General features: G+C 41.9%; 3 protein-coding genes across 3 annotated transcripts; 1 reads left to right on the plus strand and 2 right to left on the minus strand.

Moving 5' to 3' along the window:
- Nucleotides 1-674: 674 nt before the first annotated feature.
- ttc5 (tetratricopeptide repeat domain 5) lies at nt 675-6,303 on the minus strand. Its single transcript, XM_087839326.1, has 9 exons — nt 6,057-6,303; nt 4,350-4,482; nt 4,050-4,261; nt 2,901-3,051; nt 2,717-2,808; nt 2,406-2,609; nt 1,531-1,745; nt 1,270-1,414; nt 675-1,187 (listed from the first exon to the last, which is right to left on the minus strand). Exons 1-9 carry the CDS (start codon nt 6,117-6,119, stop codon nt 1,068-1,070), a joined length of 1,335 nt encoding a protein of 444 aa, XP_087695452.1. The 5' UTR covers nt 6,120-6,303; the 3' UTR covers nt 675-1,067.
- A 222-nt stretch (nt 6,304-6,525) lies between these two features.
- mettl3 (methyltransferase like 3) lies at nt 6,526-12,021 on the plus strand. Its single transcript, XM_006801697.3, has 11 exons — nt 6,526-6,765; nt 7,956-8,146; nt 8,239-8,703; nt 8,816-8,991; nt 9,603-9,816; nt 9,931-10,118; nt 10,868-10,906; nt 10,989-11,097; nt 11,263-11,328; nt 11,411-11,523; nt 11,605-12,021. The coding sequence occupies exons 1-11, from the start codon at nt 6,663-6,665 to the stop codon at nt 11,723-11,725; spliced, it is 1,785 nt and encodes a 594-aa protein (XP_006801760.1). The 5' UTR covers nt 6,526-6,662; the 3' UTR covers nt 11,726-12,021.
- A 533-nt stretch (nt 12,022-12,554) lies between these two features.
- Nucleotides 12,555-19,135, minus strand: LOC118454992 (uncharacterized protein C17orf114). Its single transcript, XM_035912490.2, has 3 exons — nt 18,957-19,135; nt 13,903-13,998; nt 12,555-13,815 (listed from the first exon to the last, which is right to left on the minus strand). The coding sequence occupies exons 2-3, from the start codon at nt 13,985-13,987 to the stop codon at nt 13,643-13,645; spliced, it is 258 nt and encodes an 85-aa protein (XP_035768383.1). The 5' UTR covers nt 13,988-13,998; nt 18,957-19,135; the 3' UTR covers nt 12,555-13,642.
- Nucleotides 19,136-21,388: the final 2,253 nt, after the last annotated feature.

Below are 21,388 nucleotides of genomic sequence, written 5' to 3' on the forward strand. Positions count from 1 at the left end.
AGATTTTTAAAACTTTATTTTGGAACAAAGATTTTATGGGATTTTTCAGGTTTATTCATCAGATTCTGCTCCGTGTTTTATACTACATGCAGCATGACCATTTAAATGCATCTATTAATTTACATAATGCTACAAAAGATTTGCTTCTGGAAACACTTCATGCAGTGCTGTGAAAATTTAATAGCAACAATCTGAAGTAATCATTTCCTGTATGACCTTGTCAGCCTTTCCTGTAGTAGTAGAGGAATTTTGGCCCACTCTTCTTTATAGCCATGCTTCAGTTCATTGAGGTCTGGACTTTGACTGGGTCACTGCATAATCGTGTAGTCCTGTAGAAAACCTTCATTTTCACATGTATATATCCTGTTATACAAAGCAGGAAACCTTAAACCTGAGCTGTGATCAGTTCTTTATTGGGATCCAAGATGTGATGTGAATGAGTTTTTCACTGCAAAACCAAAGCAGTACAAGCCAGACCATAAAAACTGGTTTGTGGAGACATGAGTTACAGTGGATAGACAGCATGCTGAAAGTTGATCATCAGGCCATGTCACAACTTTAAATAAAAAGTTAAAAATCATAATAACAGCTGAATTTAATTCAGTTGCATCAGTTTGCGGGTGCATCAGGTTCGCCAAAGGCTTTGTTACATTACTACTTTCAAATTTAAAAGAAAAAAAAAAAAAGAAGTACTTCTTATGGGACAACTCAAAATGTCTTTTTTTGAGAACTTTAGTTTTAACATACAAGAAAAAAAATACACTTAAAAAAAGTGATACATATTTTTTTTCTCTCTCCCTTTTTTTTAAATTTTTTTTTTTTTTTTTTTTTTTTTTTAAATTTTTTTTTTTTAAACTGAGGTCACAACTGTCACGTCACAGGTTCTTTCCTTTACAAATAACCCACGTTCGGCCCCACACCCACGGAGTATAAAAAAGGTTTATAAATACAAAGAAATGTAACACGGTGACCTATTTACAGAACTGCATAAAACTGCTACAAATGCTTCAAAATCCAGCAAAAAGAGAGAAAACGAGAAAGCTTGGTCCTTGGGCTTTCAGTCTGCTTCACTCGCTCTGAGGCTTGTAGCTGACGGAGGCAGCGATCTGACTTTTAGCGTTTTGCTTCTTGCCGTTGACGATGAGCAGCAGAGGAGAGTCCACTCGTATACTTCTAAAATCAAATGACTGGTAGAGAGGACAAGAGAAGGTCACATACTCAGACGTTATTGCGTTGATTGTAAACAGCATTCATTAATGCAACACTTACCTTATCTTTATGGGTTATACTGTGTCGTTTAACTTGAGGTTCAGGAATGACTACAGAATCTCCTATTAGGACGCCCCAGCTATCTGCTGTGTTGTAAACCATCACCACTATACAAGTCTCCTCACTGTCCACCATGCCAAACGTACTGGAGGAAAAATAAAAAAAAGAAGATTGCAAGATTTCACATTACTTCACTTTTACAGCCAGAGTCAAGCTGCACGTGCATTAAAGGACCATTACTGTTAAATAAGATTCTCTTACAAGGCCATGCGACCCTCAGAGGCCAGGCTGAACACCACCTTCCCCAGAGCGGCCACCCCAGCATTGTGGCCATGTGTCAGGGAGGAAAGTGTCCGGGGTTCCAGGCTGCCCACACGGCCTGCCGGGGAGCGAAACTGAGGAGACGAGCAGGGGCCCAAAGCAGACGTGTTGAGGTTCGACAACATCGTCCGTAACCGGCGGGCTTTCACCTTCCCCTGAACACACAAGGCAGACTGAAGCTTAAGGGAAAAACTAGAGTCAAATATGCTCTTTGCTGCCATCATGTGGTTAAAAAAAAAACCAAAAAAACAAAAACAGAAAACCGACTTGTATGTCACTGATAAGCATTTATAACAGTGGAAGCAAACAGGCTCAAAGGTCGTGTGCTACTCATACACATAACTACGACTAACAATAAAGACAACATGTGTAATAAAGAGATGATGACATTAAAGAAATTATGTGATCTTAAAATACTTGAATTACGTTTAACCACTTCAGTTAACTCTACTTTTCTTTTCTTTTTTAAAATCCGTACTTGACTCAATGACATGATTTCTGTAGCCATTATTTTGTGTCAGGAGTCAAGAGCTACATCATTTAGATTACCCTTTTACTCTAGACAGAAATCACTTTGCTGCCACTGATTACATGTCAATCATTAACATTTTGGAGTATTACTGGGTATTTTACAGCATCAGCATGTCAGAGCTTACTTAGTCATTGATAATATTAAATCTGATGGTGGCTGATAAACCACCTTGGGGACTCTTAGCACGACCAAATCACAGCATGATTTTCACCGACTTCTTTTCTGTACGTTTTTGTAACAGGACATAAACAGTATGCCGGTACTTTTGTAAAGAGTCTCCTACCTTGTTCTGTAGGAGTTCGGTCACTTTCTCCAAATATTCCAGCAGCTGCTTCTCTCTCTCTGGTGGCTCCTTCCAGCCGGGGTCGAGCTCGGCTGCTCGACTGTAGCCGGCGAGCGCAGACCCGTACATCTCCTCGTACTGGAACAGCGTGGATCTGTTGAAATGCAGCTCCGGGTAACAAGAGGCAGCTCGATCCACCGTCTCCTACACAGGAGGAAAACGGGAATAAAATACAGATGCGCATGTTGATTATTTATTTATTTATTTATCGGTATTCCCTCTGGTGTGTATCCGTTTAAGTCTGTACTCACAGATTGTGTGTAGGCACTTAGAGCTTGTTGAGATAGCTGTGGATTCTGTCCACAAGTGAAAAACAGCGACACGTAGGCATTTCCCAGGATATCTGTAAAAACAAAGGCAGAACGACATGAATTAATGTCCCAACAGTCTTTAGCATCTCTAACAAAGAGCACCGTCTGTCTTCACTCTACTCACACCAGGACGTCCCATCCTTCACGTCCAGCTGCACGGCCTGCCGGGCCATGTCCACGCTTTCCAGCACCTGCTTGCCGTGAGCGTCGTTGTCAGCCGCGGGCAGCTGCCTCAGCACCATGGACAAGTTACGAAGAGACACTTTGTTCTTGCTCTACAGAGGTGGAAAACAAAACATACTAACATGAATGAATCCTAACAGAAAGGATAGGAGATGTTATCTGGATTAATGCTCAGAAACAGCTTTTAAATTCACCAGATGTTGTTGCAGAACACTTCAGTGGAAGTACTGACAGGGATTGGAAAAGCAGGCATATTTCTCCCACATTGGCTGTCTGTTATATCCAGAACTGAATTAAAAATCCTGCTCCTCACAAAGTCTTGAATAATCAGGCTCTCATCTTAAAGACCTCATAGCACCGCATCGCCCCGTTAGAGCTCTTTGCTCACAGACTGCTGGCTTACTTGTTGTTTATTAGCTTATAGTTAAGCATAGCTGGATCAAGTGACCCTGAACAATCCCTTAGATATGCTGAAATAAGCTTAGGCTTAAACTTCCCATGATTCACTAAGCATTTCTTCTTCAATCCCTGCTTTTCACTCACAATGTGCTTATACACCACTATTGTATCAATCAGTTTTCATTATTAATCTCTGGCTCTCTTCCACTGTGTCACTTTTATCCAGTTTCCCTCCCCTCATCCCCCACAGGTCACAGCAGATGGCTGCTCCTGCCTGCGTCTGGACCTGCCAGGGGTTTCTTCCTGTTACGATTAAAGCTTCAGACCAACAACTATGGAGATAATGAGCTAATATAATATAATAATCTAACAGATCTGTCTGCCTGAGCAGAGATCAGCTGAACACAAACCAATTTGAAGTGGATTTTGTGTTTCCTGGTTTGGATTCAATGATTAGAAATGTGGAGATTGTTTCACCAGTAACTGGAAACTTGGGTCACATCACATAAACTGAAAATGTATTAATATGTGTATAACAATTATTCATAATAAAGTTTGAATTACAAGAGATTCCCGGGATAAATTGTGGAAAAAAAATGAAGTAACCTGGTAAAAGCAGGAGTGTTTGCAGGTGTGGAATGTGAGAAGACAATAAACCAAAGAGGACAAACCTTCCTTTCTCCATCATTACCTGCTGTAAGGCACCAGTGAAGCAGTTTTTGGCACCGATCAGGTCTCCTTTTTTCCAGTACTGCTCCCCTAACGTGTTCCAGCCCTCCACCAGGCCAGGCTCCAGCTTCACCGCGCGGGACAGACACTCCTCTGCTGCAGCACTGAAGTCTGGAGCCACGTTCAGACATCGTCCCTTTTGCAGCAAGAACTCGGCTTTGTGTTTAAAGGCTTCTGTTGGAAGTTGTAAACGGAGCAGTTGTGAATGAAAGCCTGCAAATTAACTCACTTTTTTTTTTTATTAATGTAAAGAGACCCTTACCTTCTTTTTCCTCCAGCTTCTTCAGCGCCCGTGCCATCTCTTCTGCTACGTCGCTGTGTTTCCGTCCTGCATCCTCCACACTGTGAGTCTCAAAATAACAATCTCTGAACTTATACAGCACATCCACCAGCTCCTGTCGGGAGAGAAGACAAGAAACAGACATAAAATTAGATCAAAAAGACATTTCTCTCAACCACATCTGCCTGTAGTACAACACTGAGACACAACAACACATCAACAAATACTGCTGAGGAGTGAAACTACCTGAGTAACTAATAATTTAACTAGTACTAACAGTTTATACTACACTTGGGAAGGTTCTGTGCAAACGTCTGTAGCCACTGCAGATTTCTTTACACCATGTTGGAAAACAGGTGTACAGAGATTTATTAAAATTAATAAACATATATGGAAATAGAGTATACAAAGGCAATAGTTCTTGTGGCTTCTTTAATGACATTCAAAGCTCTTCTTTGGATGCTGGCTGCCTTTTGTTCTGTTCTCTGTGAAGATGATCCTAAACCCCTGAAAATGGAGCCACTGCCCATCAGACTTTTTCCACATGGATCAAAATATGACGGTATTATCTGTGTTCAGAATTTCACTAATTTTGATAAGATCTTCAACATCACTGGCTCTCATCAGTACATACTAACAAAGATTTGGACCAAAAAGCACTGTCATATGTAAAATGTGGGTTCATCACTTCATCAGACCTGTTGCCACTTGTTCAGTTTCCTTATTTTTCTTAAGGACACACTGCACACCATGCATGAGATATAGCATAGTTTTACGCTAATATCTCTTTGGGAATCGCCCATTTGTGCAAAAATTATGCATTTTTGTGACAAGCTGCTGGTAAAAAAGTCCCTAAAGATACAATTAAAAATCGGTTCTTTGCCAACATGTTTGTTATGTGTAGACATGACAGCATTTTCAGGCTTGGATGATTCACATTTCCCTTTGGAGTCATTTAAGCAAACAAACAACAGCATTCCTATGAAAATGGTCAGGTATAAGATCTGGACTGGAAAGGGGTGAAAAAGGAGACGATGTCAAAAGAAACACTTTGAAAGACCTCCATAAAACCTGGAAAACTATTGCTCAAGACCACTGAAAATATTAGTACAAGACTTTTGTGCGGTATTGTGTTACTGCATGTTCACTGTTAGTTTTTTCTCGTTTTCTAAGTTAACCATACTTCACTCCTAAGTGAACGTCTGCTACACAGTACTCCCAGAGTGAAGTATTGGTATTGAAAGAGTTCGTTTTTGTAACATTATAAGGCATGAACCATCGAAGGGCCTGCAGAGAACAAATCAGTACAGCTGCACTCCTCATCCTTGGTGCACTGAAGCCGAGGCACCCTGACAATGTGGTGACTCAGCAAGAAGTGCACAGATCAAAGCAAAGCGCGAATATCAGCCCGTTATCTGGTGGTTTAAAGCTGTGGTGTGAAACATCTGTGGCCAATCTAGCTACAGAAGGGTAAGTGTGGCACTCCTGCACCTGACATACCAGCAAAACTTAAAGCTAGTACTAAAAAAAAAATCTGTTCTTCGGCGTGACAGCTGCAGCCAGCTGTTGTTTCTGGAGACTCCAAGGAAGCAACACATGACACCGTCCTCACGGGAAGCTAGCCGGGCACAAAGGCTGGAGACAGTCGGAGCATTTGAATAAATGTGTGATTCCGCTGAGAAGAGTTACCTTCATAATCTGCAGCTCGTCTTTGTTTTCCACAGCCTCACCACTCTTCTCCTCTTCCGCCATCTTTGCGTTAGAGCATGGAGCAGCAGCAAAATCTGACAGCGAGCTGGAACAAAATGCACCAAGTTACTTAATAACTATTAGATATTAGTCTATACGGTATGTTTGCTGCCACAGAAAGGTAATTTCTTTAAGGAAGCATCGCGAGTGCAGTCTGCTTCAGCACAGCGGAAACGGGCTTTTAATTTCGGCGACGCCGGAAATTGAAGTAGTCCGTACTGAAAACGAATCCGCCTGGAAAATTAACAGATGAAGTTTAACGTGATGACTGATTTAGTTACCAACATACCACCTTCGTAGACTAAGATATATATGTATTATATTCTACATCATATACCCTCAATCCTAAAACCACGACAAATCACTACGAAAGCGGAACGTTTGATCCCAATCAACCCGTGTGCTACCCGACACACGTTTTCGTGTTGCACCGTACCCGCTTCCCTCCAAGGGTGGACTGGATTCAACTTTTGTTTAGTTTCCCGGACACTCGGTGCTCGGTGAGGCCAGTATTGGTGTTTTTCCTGCAGCTGAGTCCAGCTCGTCATGTCGGACACATGGAGCAACATCCAGGCGCACAAGAAGCAGCTGGACTCTCTGCGGGAGAGGCTGCAGCGACGGCGGAAAGACCCGGCTCAGCTGTCCGCCGGTAGGTTCAGGCCGGGCAGTGCCCAGCTAACGCTGGTATTGATACCAAAGGGGTAGTTCCCCCCATATATTTAACTTTACGTATCTTAACTCAGGTCTGCAGCGCTTTGCAGCCATCTAGACTGTGTAAGCTGCCGTGTTATGGCGATTTCGTTTTCCTCTGGTGCGCTAAGCGCCAAATTACAAATAGAAAAGCTTACTAGAAACAAGGAAAGAAGGGGGGGGCATCCACTTACCTTTCTGTGAGTGGTTTAATTAAAGAACGTAATATAGTTATTACTATGTCTGAATTACACCTTTCAACCATATCACTGGTGTCACTGACGGTGTGGCAAGATGTAAATAAACATCAGTGGGTCCCCTCTCAGCTGAGATCAAAGTTAGTTCACTGCACACACGCCACCCTCTCCATCCTGCCTGCACTCTCTTCTTCAAGTCTCTTGTCTTTTGCTTTGATGGTGTATTAAGTTAATTGGGGGTTTTAAATCGGATTCGAAGCGCTTAACGTGTATAGGATAAAAATGATTGTGTTTAGATGTGATTGAAGTGCTCGGTAAATCTTGAAAAGCACAGAAATGCACTCCAGTCCATTCATTTAGTAGCTGATTTAATTGAGCGAATTTGCCTTCGCTGGCAAAAGGGGAACTGAGTTTTATCAAATGAAGGTGGGGTTTTACTCGGTTGTTGTTGGAAACTAACAAAATACTGTGTTAATTCTTGCTAAATGTGATGCAACAATGACATTATTATCTATATTATTGATCAGTCAGGTATTTTGTTACAGATAACCAGTAAATTTAGCTCAGAGTATCCAGCAGTTGTAGTAATTTGCTATAAAGCTGCTCATTAAAGCTCATTTGCTTTGATGCCATGCTGGGGATGTAGTAGTGTATATCAACAGTACAAGCGCTGGAAAGGAAGAGGACATTTACCGATGGCAGTAATTGATATGAGCTGAAAAACTTTAAAGCAGTTCTGCTGTTTCACTATGAAGATTTCCCTAATTCCTCAAAACAAAAAGGAGTAACAAACAACAACAAAGGATGATTCTTGTACCATTAAATTAAACAACTATTTTTATAATTACTTAACCTTTTTATCTAAAAGTTATGAAACGTTTCAGGAATTTAAAATTGGAAATATTGACAATTTTCTCTGAACTTGATGCTTCATCCTTTGTTGTCCCCTCAGATGGTGGTGGCAGCACAGACGGCACCACAGTCAGGAGTGACAGCCCTGCCCCAGCTGCTCCGTCCACCTCGCAGGAGGAAACAGAAAAACCACCAGACCCTGAACTGGAGAAGAGGCTGCTGGGATATCTGTCTGATCTGAGTCTCACACTGCCAACAGACTCCCTTTCCATCACAAATGAACTCAACAGTGTGAGTTTTTGTCTCTGGTGCTCGTGTTATCCTTGAACTCAGTGATGTGGGTTTATTTTTGACATCTCTGTTTTGTTTGCTTCTCGTCACAGTCAGAAACAGCCATTAGTCACGGCTGCATCCAGAGCCTGCTGCTTAAATTCTCTGCTCAGGAGCTCATCGAGGTCCGAGAGCCCACCTCGGCTCCTTCTTCTTCTACAACTTCCTCCTCCACGTCGACCCCCACGGTGGTCGTAGCTGTGGACCACACAAAACTTTGGGCTATGATTGGATCTGTAGCTGGAGCCCAGAGAACTGGAGTCAAGAGAAAAGCAGAAGACCAAATGCACAGCAAAAGGGCTGCAGGCTTCTCGCCCTCGCTTCAGAGCTCTGCTTCTCCTCCTCACTCGTCAACCACATCGCTGACGCCGGCCTCCTCCTCAGAGCCGGGGCCTTCGGCGTCAGGGAGCGGGACGGAGAAGAAGGGTAGGAGCAGTAAAAGCCAGTCGTCTCATTTGGACATGGAGATCGAAAGCCTCCTGAACCAACAGTCCACCAAGGAGCAGCAGAGCAAGAAGGTAACAGAGGGTTTTTGTTGTTGTTGTTGCTGTTTTTGTTTCTTTTGTAACTGATTAAAAATCGGCGTTTCATTACTGCTGCAGCTATCATGTGACTCTCTTTCGTATCCAGTTAAGCCGAGAGATTCTGGAGCTGCTGAACGCCAGCACAGCCAAGGAGCAGTCCATCGTGGAAAAGTTCAGATCCCGCGGCCGAGCTCAGGTCCAAGAGTTCTGCGATCATGGGACCAAAGAAGAATGTGTTCGCGCTGGAGACACGCCTCAGCCATGCACCAAGTTACACTTTCGGTCTGTATTTGCTTCACAAGGTCTGACACTGTTACAGACAGCCCAACAGATTAAACTGCTACCAACAAAAAAACATGAAATCAAACACAGCAGACATGATAATAAACTAACAAGACTAAAAGTTTATTTCCATGACGGTCCTGGATTGTCCAAATCATGAGAATACAGGCTGCTGTGCTACAGCTAGAAAAGAGCGTATCATAAATATGGGAAATTCTAGCTCACCTTCTAAGTACATTTACCCATTAATTGCTTTGTTTTTCAAGTATAGCAAACATCTATAAGTGTTTGAGTAATACTCTCTTTGGCCTCCAGGTGGCACTGTGATTATGCTAAATACTCTATGTTTGATATAAATATGAGACGCACCACATTTTGAGTGTTCTGCTCATACATGTGTCTAATGTGCTGCACCACAAGTTTTATTTTGCATCATTTTAAGTTTTCTAATGCATAAAGTTTGGAAAACTGTCCTACATAAAAAGGGATTCTCTGCCCACTTTTATTATGTTCATGTGAGCATTTAACAGCTTAAGCCTTGCATTAACCACAGACTCCGAAATGCAATTTTTTTAAACTTTGTGATGTTAACTTTATGTTTTGTCATGCAGTCGCATCATCAACAAGCACACAGACGAGAGCCTCGGCGACTGCTCCTTCCTCAACACCTGTTTCCACATGGACACCTGTAAGTACGTCCACTATGAGATCGACAGCCCCCCGGAGACCGAGGGGAACCTGCTGGGGCCCCAGGCGGGGACCACAGAGCTTGGTCTCCACGCAGGGGACGCCGACAGCAATGTGGGCAAACTCTTCCCTTCACAGGTGAGGAGGAGGATGGGGATGATTTAAAAGAAGCCTATGAGATTGGACGCATTCACGTGTCATAATGTCTTTTAAAATTGTAAAATAGTGTGATTTATGTGCTTTGGTACTCAGTGGATCTGCTGTGATATCCGCTACCTGGACGTGTCCATCCTGGGTAAGTTCGCCGTAGTGATGGCTGACCCTCCCTGGGACATCCACATGGAGCTGCCCTACGGTACTCTGACCGATGACGAGATGAGAAAACTGAACATCCCCATCCTGCAGGATGACGGCTTCCTCTTCCTCTGGGTCACTGGCAGGTAACTAAAAAAGTCCAGAAATCTGGCTCAGTTAGCAGGACAGCTGACCACTTTATGTCAACATTTAACTCATAGCTGAATGTTTTATTTGATCTACAAATTAACGCCCATCAGCCTGTTTAAGTTAAACTTCTAGAGAATAATGGCTGCTTTTTTTCCTAGGAGACTTCACTTAGTTTACTACAATTTAATATAAATGTTTTAAGTCTAGATTAGATAAATAGATTGATAGATAGATAGAAGCTTGGGCAACAGACAGTCATTGACAGAATGAAAGACTGGGTAAAGAAATGGGGCATGTCGTCATTCAGCAAGGCTCTAAAGAAGTAGACTTTTAGCTGGGAACAAGGTGTTTAAGTGAGCAGTGCATATATGCCCAACATTAACATGTGGCGGTGATGGGGAAAACCTGGTGGCTTAGTTTGCATTGGCTTAGCAAATAAATCTATCGAACAGGGAACTTGCACAATGCTTCTCTGTTCTCGTTAATATTACATCGACTGCACGGTGCCACATCTCTACAGTTTTACATTCACTCGTCATAAATGATGAGAAGCCCGGTCAGTGTTTGCGTACAGCTCTTCACTCAGCTTCAGCACGACAGGAAGCTGGCACTACTTTGTGCTGCTATTCAGGTTAATTATTTACCCAAAGACGGTAACTACATGTCTGACAACTGATATTTCCCCCAATCCTAAACGTTATTCTTAGAAATGGTATTCAGACTCAACGTTCTCTTCCTGTTTCAGGGCTATGGAGCTGGGCAGAGAGTGTCTCAGCCTTTGGGGGTAAGTTTTGCCTTTCTGTCACCCTCGTGTCATATTTTTCCCCTTATTTTTTAATCATTTAGCCTTTATCCTCCTCTCTCAGCTATGAGCGTGTGGATGAAATCATTTGGGTGAAAACCAACCAGCTCCAGAGAATCATCCGCACCGGCAGGACGGGTCATTGGCTGAACCACGGGAAGGAGCACTGCCTGGTAGGTTTGAACCAATCTCAGTGTTGTACTGTGTGGACGGTCCCGTTGGGGTTCGGGCTTGAGGAATTTAACCTTCAGCAACTTTTTGCTTTTGTCGTTCTTAACCGTCCAATAGCTGGAATAGCTGAATCTGTGTTGTGTCATTCTAAACGTGTTTGTCTTCAGGTTGGTGTAAAAGGAAACCCGCAGGGGTTCAACAGGGGTTTGGACTGTGATGTCATCGTGGCAGAGGTAAACAGCTGTAAATCCTCTGTTATACGTGGTGTCATTACCCATAATTCCTTCAGCCTGAGTCATGTCTGTGCGCTCTCAGGTCCGCTCCACGAGTCACAAGCCAGACGAGATCTACGGCATGATAGAGAGACTCTCACCCGGCACCAGGAAGATTGAGCTCTTTGGTCGACCCCACAATGTCCAGCCTAACTGGTAACATACCATCATGCTTTAATTTAGAGACCAGCGAGCTGCTCTACACACCTCACAATGTCTGTGTCATTTCCTGTCCAGGATAACTCTCGGGAACCAGCTGGACGGCATTCATCTGTTGGATCCCGAGGTCGTGGCTCGGTTTAAGAAACGTTATCCAGACGGCGTCATCTCCAAACCCAAAAACATCCAGTCATCATAACTGCTCACATGTCTGAAGAAGTTTGTTTTCAAACTGTTTTATTTTTTTTATACCTGTAAACATTTTTTTAAATAAATATTGTCCACTAGATGCCCCGTCTCTATCTTGCCTGTGTACTTTTCATGGTTTCTCTGCACATTATCCATAATGATCGCATTGCCGGACCTCCACACGATACCATATTATTGCTATTTTTAATATTTTGAGATAAAACATGTATTGCAACGTATCACATTTTTTCAGCAACAAGTTTTGTCCTCAAAGCTAAAAGTTTGTCATCTGTTTTGTCCAGTAACATAAAGTTATCTCACTTTTTTTTTTTTTTTTTTTGCTGTAAAATGAGACTGTCAAGCAGACCGTCACTAAAACCTGCAATAAATGTTGCCATAAGAGCACGTCTGATATCAGTCCACAAGTTGGAAGTTATTTGCAATTTGTTTCTGATAACACTCCAATTAACTGCGATAAATCATCAAAAATCACATCTGCTGCTGTCTACACAAACAGAAATTCACATTTAACTATTAGATTTTGCACTCAGTTAACTTCCTGTTGCATAGTAATATAACCAAAAAACAAACAGCAGGCAGCCAGTCGAGTTGGGCTCATGTGCCTGAGCTTATTCTGACTTAGGAAGCAGCTTGAACCGCGAGTTTGCTTAGGTGATGTTTTTTGCAGATGGTGGTGCACGAGAGGAGCCCTCTTGTTTGTAGCATTCCTGGAGTATTTGAATTTAGTTTTTAGAAAATGCCAATATTTGGTATCTTTGTGTCTTTACAACATTGTCAAGCAATATATCCCCCAGCCCAAAAAAAACACACCGGAGACATTTTGATACAACTTATTTTATATTTGCTTAGTTTAGAATGAAGATATTTTTGACATACTCTGGATTTGAACAAGTGATCATTAGTCTTTTTTTTTGATCAGCATTTAACAGTCATAGCTTTTCAATTTGGGCAAATACAGAAAGGTTTTCTTAAAAAAAACAAACAAAAGAAACGTGCATTTTAAAAACACAGCCAGAGCGTCTTTTTTTCTAATTAAAAATATTGATCAGAATCAAGCAAGACTAAGAAAATACCTATCAGAAATAAGCTGCTGTGTAGCTCGGCTTATTTCATACGGTGGCCCTGTGGTGCACAACCCAACTGGATTTCAGCAAGCCTTTCTGAAGTATCAGGGCCACCGTAGATCTCACAGATCACTATTAACTATTAACATCACTGCAGCAGATGTTACACACAGTCCCACCTCGTGTTTTTACAGTTATGTCTTTTATAAAACAGCAAAACATTTTCTGTGTTTTATTATCTCACTTTAAACTAGCAGGGTTCTGAGTCACAGAGCAGGATTAGAAAGTTAATTCACGATGATGACTTAATGATGAGGTTTAGATAGTCACACACTTCATCACACTGAATGCTATCTTCCTCCTCTTGCTTTGTGGAACAGCCTTTATTAACTCCAGCCATGATCTAATCAGCAAATTGATCTTTTTCTACAAAGGTAGTCAAAAAAAAAAAAAAGACATATAAAAGAAACACAGTAAAAAAAACCTTCCAAACAGAAGACAAAGTAATGCACTTATTGGTAGTGAACGCTGTAAACAACTCTCTACATTGTCCTCGCCCTCATCAGTATGCCCGATTGGGCAGCGGATCTAATCGTCTGACTTCTGAGCGCCGTCTCATCCCAGTCCTTTTTCCTCTGTCCTTTGAATCTGACGAATCATTAGCAGTTGTGTGCGAGCAGCGAGGAACAAGCAGTTAAAAGACAAACTGTGGTTCTGCAACTCTACCGCCATTCCCATTTAAAGGTGGCGTCAAAATGTGTTTGCTCTACTATCGGGCTCCAAGCATAAACCGGCGATGGAAAACTGAGTCCATTCAAGTCCTATGAAGCCCTGGGTCTTCCTCAGTAGGTGGCATCCACTGCATTGATGTTGCTGTCCAGCTGGTGTCTGAAAGAAAGCCGGGCCTTGGTGGAGAAATAGATCTGGGAACCCCGATTGATGCTTCCTGTTCCTTCGCTGTCACTGCCCCAGGATGTCGTAGAGGACAGACGTGGCTTCATCTCCTCCACAGGCACTGTATGGGTGGCAGATAGAGAGTCAAGCGGTTTGTTCTACATTTGATTTTCTCATACAGGTGGAATATACAGTAGGTGGTGCTCACCTGGAGGGGGCGGGCACTGCCTGCTCTTGCAGCGCTCTTTGCAGCGTCTGTAGAAGGGAAAGCACTGTAACATCTTCACACCCATGACAGAGATGCCTGAGGAGAGAAAGAAGTGAAGAAAGACGTAAATATAAGTGAGCTGATTGGAAAGTACGCAAGTCTTCCACGAGCTTTCTCTCCAATATGAAGTAAGCCGAGTTAAACCATCGTGACAACACTTCTTCCACAGCTCGCACTTAAGCCGCCTCATCACAGCCACAGCAGCTCTGCTGACAGTTCATCGTCTCCTCACCAGGTCACCGTTTAATGGAATTATGATGCTGCGCCTCACCAGCGCGACCGCTTAATGTAAGCTGACAGTATCACCGAATGGCACGGCGGCCCAGCAACCAACCACTCAGTCACTATTTACCACTCCATCACCACCACCCTCCGCGCCGTCTAATCCTGGAACAGGACGTCAGTGCACTACAGCAGCCAGGGCGAATGATAAGCTCTCTTTTGACAAGCAAACACATTTTACACAGAGGTCGTCTGATGTAGGCACGTCACAGCTGACAGCCTCATATCTCATATCAGCAAAAACTTCAGTTTCTCAAATTTGCCTCTAAACCTGTTGTTTTAACTGATATTGAAGAGCAAAAATCAAACTTTTTTTTTTTTTAAAAAAACAGCTGCTCAACCTCGACCTATCTGCAGAGCTCGACCCAGACATGTCTGTCAAATTTATGATTTCCCTGCGGACTGTCCGCCTATCTGCAGCGGGGAAATAAAGGGTCACATGCCGGCACAGAGCTGTAGCTGCTTAGAAAGAAAAAAGGTATTTATTTTAGGCTAATCAGGTTAAGAAATAGGTCAGGTGAAATAGAGCAGAGGGAGCTGATGGACGTTGACAGTTTCTATTGTAGCTGCGCAGAGAAGTGCAAGCGCTCATTCCTCACATGCCAGTCTAATAAATGTTCACATTTAACTGTTACCAGACAAAGTGGAAACTGAGGAGATATTTACTGCACTTTCAGATAAAATACATAAAGGAATAATACCATCTAACCACTTAGCAAGATTTCCTATCAGTAATGATTACAGTAATTCTTTTGAGGTACAGTTGAAGGGCAACAGTGAAGTATGGAATGAATAACCGGCATCTGCACTGGTGGATGTTTTACTTCCCTTTGGGGTCTTTACAAATTGACAAAAGCGGAAGAAGGGAAAAATTGATGTTTAAGGGTTGCACAACTGCAAATATTTGCACACAAAAAAAAACAACCACAAAGTGAAGCAAAAAGGATGCAAGATGTGACACAAAACAGGCACGATTTTCTCCGGGTGTGATGTCTTTGTAGGATCGATGATGGATGGACAGGGAGCTTCAGACTGTCAAGTGTCCAGAGACCTGCAGTATAATTGTTTTGTCATGGTTGGCTAAAGATGAAAAGCTGAATTTATCAATATTATTTTTAAATGCTGAGCTTTTTTTTTTTTTTTTACATTAAATATAGTTATATATGATATCTCTTATGTGATGTACACCTTTTTAAACAGTCATGCAGGGCTTAAAGTGTACATTGACATCCTCATTATGACATGCGTGCCCACCCCCTGCAGTAGTCCACCATTCGTTTAAAGGGATACAGTAATAATCAGCTCCTTATTTGCATTTGAGGGTGTTTTTTTATTGGAATTAAACCTTCAGCCAGTTAGTCACAATATTTATGATCAGAGCAGGTTTGATCCTAATCCTCCCACCTCTGTCTGAAGTAAACCTCGTCACTCTGATGGGGAAACCCCTTTTAGTTTGATAATTCACTGAGCCTCACTGTTTATTCATCCCAGAGGCACGTTTAGATATCTGATCGCAAACTGTAAACTGATTGTAACATAAAGAAAGGCAATCCTGGGTAAATATACAACCCCCCCCCAAAACCCCCACCTCGACAACTATTTACTGCTGACTGGTTGTGCTGCCTGACTCAGTGAGGCAGACGTGACAGCTCGCACATACGCACGGTCTCAGAGCTGCTACACCCCGTCACAGACAAGCCAATGGGGGAGGTATGTGTCCACTAAGTGTGAAACTCTGACACTAATTTCACAGCCACCCTGTTTCTTGACAAATTCTCACAGTACGAGCGTTTTTTCCTCCTCTATTTCCAACCATCCGATACTCCTCCCATCTGCATTTCAGTCAGGTGTGGCTCTGAAACCTTATGCCATCTACACGCACAGTGACTCCATTATGTTTAGATCAATTTAGAGGTTCTGGGAATTCACAGTATAGCACGGGAACAGGGACAGTACAGAGTTTGAACCAGTTTCATACACACACGCACAAACGTGCACACAATATGAAGGGCTGGTCAGTAGTGAGGAATTTTGGGCACAGATCTTGGTTGGCTGTGGGGGTCTGGCAGCACACAGTAGGCCTGGGAGCATGAAAAAGAAAAACAACCTCAGATGGCACACACAGACACACACACATAGAAGGGAGGGGGCAAGAGAGAAAGGAATTAAGGCAAAGGACAAAACAAAGAAGGCTGAGGATTGGATGAGAAAAAGCAGAAAAGGAAGACGACTAAGAAAAACATCATCATAAATTATTTTTAAAAAAAAGGCTTACAGTCACAAAATGAGGATAAGAGTGATGAGGAAAAGTGGGAAAAGGGTTTGTGACTGTTAGGATCCCAAGCCCGCAGGCAGCTTATGTGGTTAACATGCCGCTCCTGAATAATGCAGTTTTACTTGTTCAATTAGCGGCGCTTTGCTGGTGAAGCTGAAGGTTGCGCAATCCCTCCGAGAAACATTAGTGAGCGGCTTCTGGCTCACGATCTATGCCAGTATTGTGTCACATCATTTAAAGCACATGTCTGTGCATGTGCGTGTGAGTGTGTGTCGTTGACGAAACCTAACAGAATAATTATGAAACTTAAGCTAAATTAAATCTGATCCCTTCATATATTTTGTACCCTCCACAAATGCCACCGATCCTCTCTGTCTGCACTCTTCAAAGCACATATTCATGCAGGAACATGATAACGATCTTCCCACACTTCCACTCAGCTGGGACTGGGACTGACCTTTTCCAGTCAGTCCCAGGAGTTTTATTTTAAAAAAATAAAAAATAAAAGTTAAAAAGGCCAGTCTGCCTGCCACAAAGCTCCATACAGACTTTCCAGACTGGATGACGCACACACACTGTGCACATCTACCTGCAGATGTCTCTGTGTGCATCAGTAGCAGCATGCAGTCAGCTTTTATTCATATTCATCAGAGATGGAGGATAAAACAGCTTTTAGACCATCTTCCCTTGAATATTCAAAGAAAAGATGGATCAGGCAGTGATAGGCCCGCTCATTTTAAACCTCTACTTCTCTCTGTATTCATGAGACAAGTTGTTTTTAACTCCACAGTTATCTGTCAGCTATTCAGTTGCTCATAAATCAAACAAAGGAATGTAAAGACGCTCAAATTAATCTCATCCAGATGGATGTGAGCATGGGTGTTACCACTCCAAATAACAATTTGTGAAATTTCTTCCATACTGGATATTCCACAATTAAAAACATATGTTGTGTTTTTGCAAAGTGGAAGCATTTTAGAGCCACAGCAACTCAGCCAGGGAGTGTCAAACCACGTAAAGTTACAAAGTGAGGTCAACAAACTTCCAAAACTTCCTCTGGCATTAACATCAGCACTAAACTATCAGCTGGGAGCTTCATGGGTTTCTATGCTGGACCAGCTCCTGTTGAAAAGTGCAGTGGGCCTAGTACAATATCTAAATGTCATATTTGAACTAATTCTTAAACACTGCCAAAATATATTTTTCATAAAATTAACTTACATGATTACACCAAATAGATGGAAAATCTCATGTCACATCAACATGCTAGCCAGCTAATAACTCAACATGTTTTATTTCAGTGTCTAGATGAGACGCCGATGCTACACCTTTATGAAACAAGTCCTCTTTTTGATGTAACATTTATGTAACTGTTGAACTACATTTCAAATAAGAGTTTTTTGCTTACAAAAAAAGAAATCTTTGATGATTTTTTTTTAAAATTTCCTCTAACATGTTTTATGGCTGTTTATTTTTGCCACTACAATAAAGAAAGAAAGAAAGAAAATAGCCAAAAGGTTGGATTGTTATTTCATTTTTTTTTTTTTTGACTTAGTAACTCAAACTTCTGAGAAAATAACAAAAAAATTAAAGATAATAACTTGAAACTCTAAGTTAAGTTGAAATTTGTAACAAATCCAGTGTTGTAAACAATCTTCCACTTACATGCTAGTACTTGTACAACGAGAAACGTCTTTTCATTACTGGTTTATGCTTTTTATGAATCATAAACAACTTTCACGACACTTAACGCTTTCCCATGCCTGAACTTGTTATTTAAAGAAGTTCCCTAACCGGATTGTTAAATCTCCTTGTGCCTATGCTACAGGTACAGAGTGTGTGAGGTGGAGTCGTGTGCGCGCGTACAGGTGGAAGTTTGAATGAAATGCTCGGACTACGCCAGACGGGCTAATCTGAGCTTTCATCTGGAGCACTGTGCGCATCACTCGTGTCTCTGTCTCCTTGAACAACTTTAAGCTGTGCGAAAGGGGCGGTGGCGTTTTCTCCTTGTCTAGTCTATTGAAATGTGTTAAAGTTGGTAGCATGAGGTTAAATGCTTATAAATCGCATTATTGGACCATAAATCTTGCTGCTAATTAACGCAGAAGAAAGATAAGAAGAATAATCGGTGACTTATTCACGCGTAAATAATCGAGTGTGACAGGCTGTTGTCAGTAATAGTGTCTTCCATGCGTTGCCAGACAGTGTCATAATCAGGCACCCTCCCACAAACACACACCTCCCCTTCTCACACTTAAGCTGTTTGATGAGAGAAGATCACATACGAGGTTATCTATTTATTCGAACAATAAATCATGTCCTACGTGAAGAACAGAACATTAAAAAAAAACCCGAGGTGCACTCAAGCAAGTTTTACAATACAACTTGATACAACCTTTCAGTCATGGTTGAATTGAGGGTTAGTTTGATTACTTACCCGATGAAATACTGGATACTGCTGATTTTCTTCTCGCTGTCTACGCGTCACTTCACTCTTTATCTGCGTCCCCTCATTAAAATGTGCTTCACTCTGTGTCCTTGCTGCGCTGCCTCGTCCTGCAAGTCCTGAGATCCGCGTCCTTATTGGCACCGTGGAGAGGTTTCAGTGGCGCGCAGTCGCCGCACTTTAAATAGCTAATCCCCGGAGCATGCTGAATGGACACGCCTGCTTTCTCTCACCCTCCCTCCTTTCTTGTGCGTTCCTCCTGTACACTCTCCCTCCCGGCTAACCCCTCCTGTACTGTAGGCTTGTGCAGTGCTTCCTGCGTATTTCGCTTTGTTGTGCCTCCATCTGCACGTGTTGATGTGGATAAAGCATAAATAGCCGCTTGTGTAGGAAAAACGAAATAACAGGTGCAAAATGACAAGTGACTTAAGATGATTTTGACTCTCTCAAACTATGATAATGATGTGATCCTTGATATCGTTTGACACCCGGGAGTCAGGTTTTTTTTTTTTAATTTATTCTATACTGATCCATAGAGAGAGCATCACCCCTTGTACAGTTTTTGCTGTTTAATGTTCTTTTCTTTATTTATTTATATTTTGTACGTTATGTTTTGTTACCATCACCATACTGTAGCCAACCCATGTTGTTGCACAAAATGACATTTCCTTTAATATTAGGTCTATGTAAACAAGGCATGTACCTGAGATTTATGGTTCTCTGATTGGGGCTGGGGATCCTAAAAGTCCTGGACTGTTAGTTGACTTCTGTGCATATTTACATTGCCAACAAATGATGTTGATCGCTTGCACCAGCGTTATCGTTGAAAAACTAAAATTTCCAACAGATAGTGAGAAATCACTTATGTTGTGTAAGGGGAACCTGGCTCCAGAAGGCTTAAAATCATTGCAAACCATAAAAAAAATAGATTCACCTTAAGTCACACTTAGTTTCCTACTCAAGATGAAACTGATTATTTATGCCAAAACATACGTCAGCTTCAGCTTCAGAACACATCTTGCTATTGGCTCATTTTTCACACGCCTACAGTCACTTTGTTTTTCTGTACCTTCTGTGTATATAATCTATAATCTAATGGCAGGAATCACATCTCTTTCTTCATGCCCCCAAAACATTCACAATATATATTGTTAAGGTCTTCCTGAGAGTCTGCACAGTAATAAAGACCGTGGATTTTGCCCTTTAGATACAGGTAAATAGTGATTTCAGGGAATAAAGGCTTGGCCAGATGTTTATACCTCGTCACAGTCCAAATGAGTCACGTGGAGTCAGTTGCAGCCAGCTCAGATTTTGTTGCACACATTTAAAGTCTGTGCCAGCACAAGCAGCTAAAAATGATTTTTATATAACTTTGCAAACAGTTTTGTTGTCACTCCTGAACAAGAATGACCAGCTGTATATCAGGTAGGAACAAATGGACAACGCGAATCTCGCTACATGCTTTTTTTCCTGGCTTCTATTTAAAGCTTATCAAAGGCAGTGCTCTGGCTGCAGTGATTTGATCTGGTGGAAATTTACCCAGATGAGTTCTTAGAGTGAGTCTGAGCCCGCTGCCCAGAAATCACCCAGGAAGTAGTTAGTGAAACAAGAGGCATGCTTTCTAAAACTTGTTCTTCCACTGTGAATGAGGAATTACACATAATTCAACTTTGTTCAGTACAATGCCTTAATAGTTCATTAGAGGACTATAAATTACGTTGTTTTTTACTGGAAATCATGCAGTTATTTTGAAGAGCATTTCTATTTTCATATAAACCTTTAGGTCACCTTAGTGGGACTTCAACCTTAACATCATCTGCTACATTGAGCTCAAAGCACCAGAGGTTTCTAATGGTTAAGTGGGTGACGTTTGCTGACTGATTCTGAGTATCTGAGTGTTTTCAACACTTTCCAGTTGTCTTCTTACTCTTATTTTAGAGCACCGATTGTCAAAACAGCTCTTAAAGACAAAAACCTGAAATGGATTGAAGACTTAAATGAGACAAATCTGTATTTTGGACTGACAGTGAAGCTGTTCTTTAACAGTCTGTCTCCATGAGTTAAAGTCCACATTGTGGTCTTAATGGCAGCTCTGAAATCGGTGGCGTTTGTGAGGTACTCATACAGTACGTGCAAATGCACACTCACGCTTACAGATTTACACCTGTGGATGTGGGTGAAGGACAGACATGCTTCAGTGGGACATTTTCTCTAATTTTAAATCTGCTCTGTGAATGATTAACAGCAGGTCAGCCGACCAGCACTATCATGTTAAATCAGACATGCTTAAACAGATGTATCAATCAGGCAAGTATTTGCTCTGATTTGCTGTTCTAAGTGGAGTTAATGACATTTTAATAGCTTAAAAACTCCATTTTCTTTTTTTGTTCAGCAGATTCTAAACTTGCACCGAAGTGATCCCT

Source organism: Neolamprologus brichardi, chromosome 3, assembly GCF_056152115.1.
Source record: "Neolamprologus brichardi isolate AB-2024 chromosome 3, ASM5615211v1, whole genome shotgun sequence".
NCBI lineage: Eukaryota > Metazoa > Chordata > Actinopteri > Cichliformes > Cichlidae > Neolamprologus > Neolamprologus brichardi.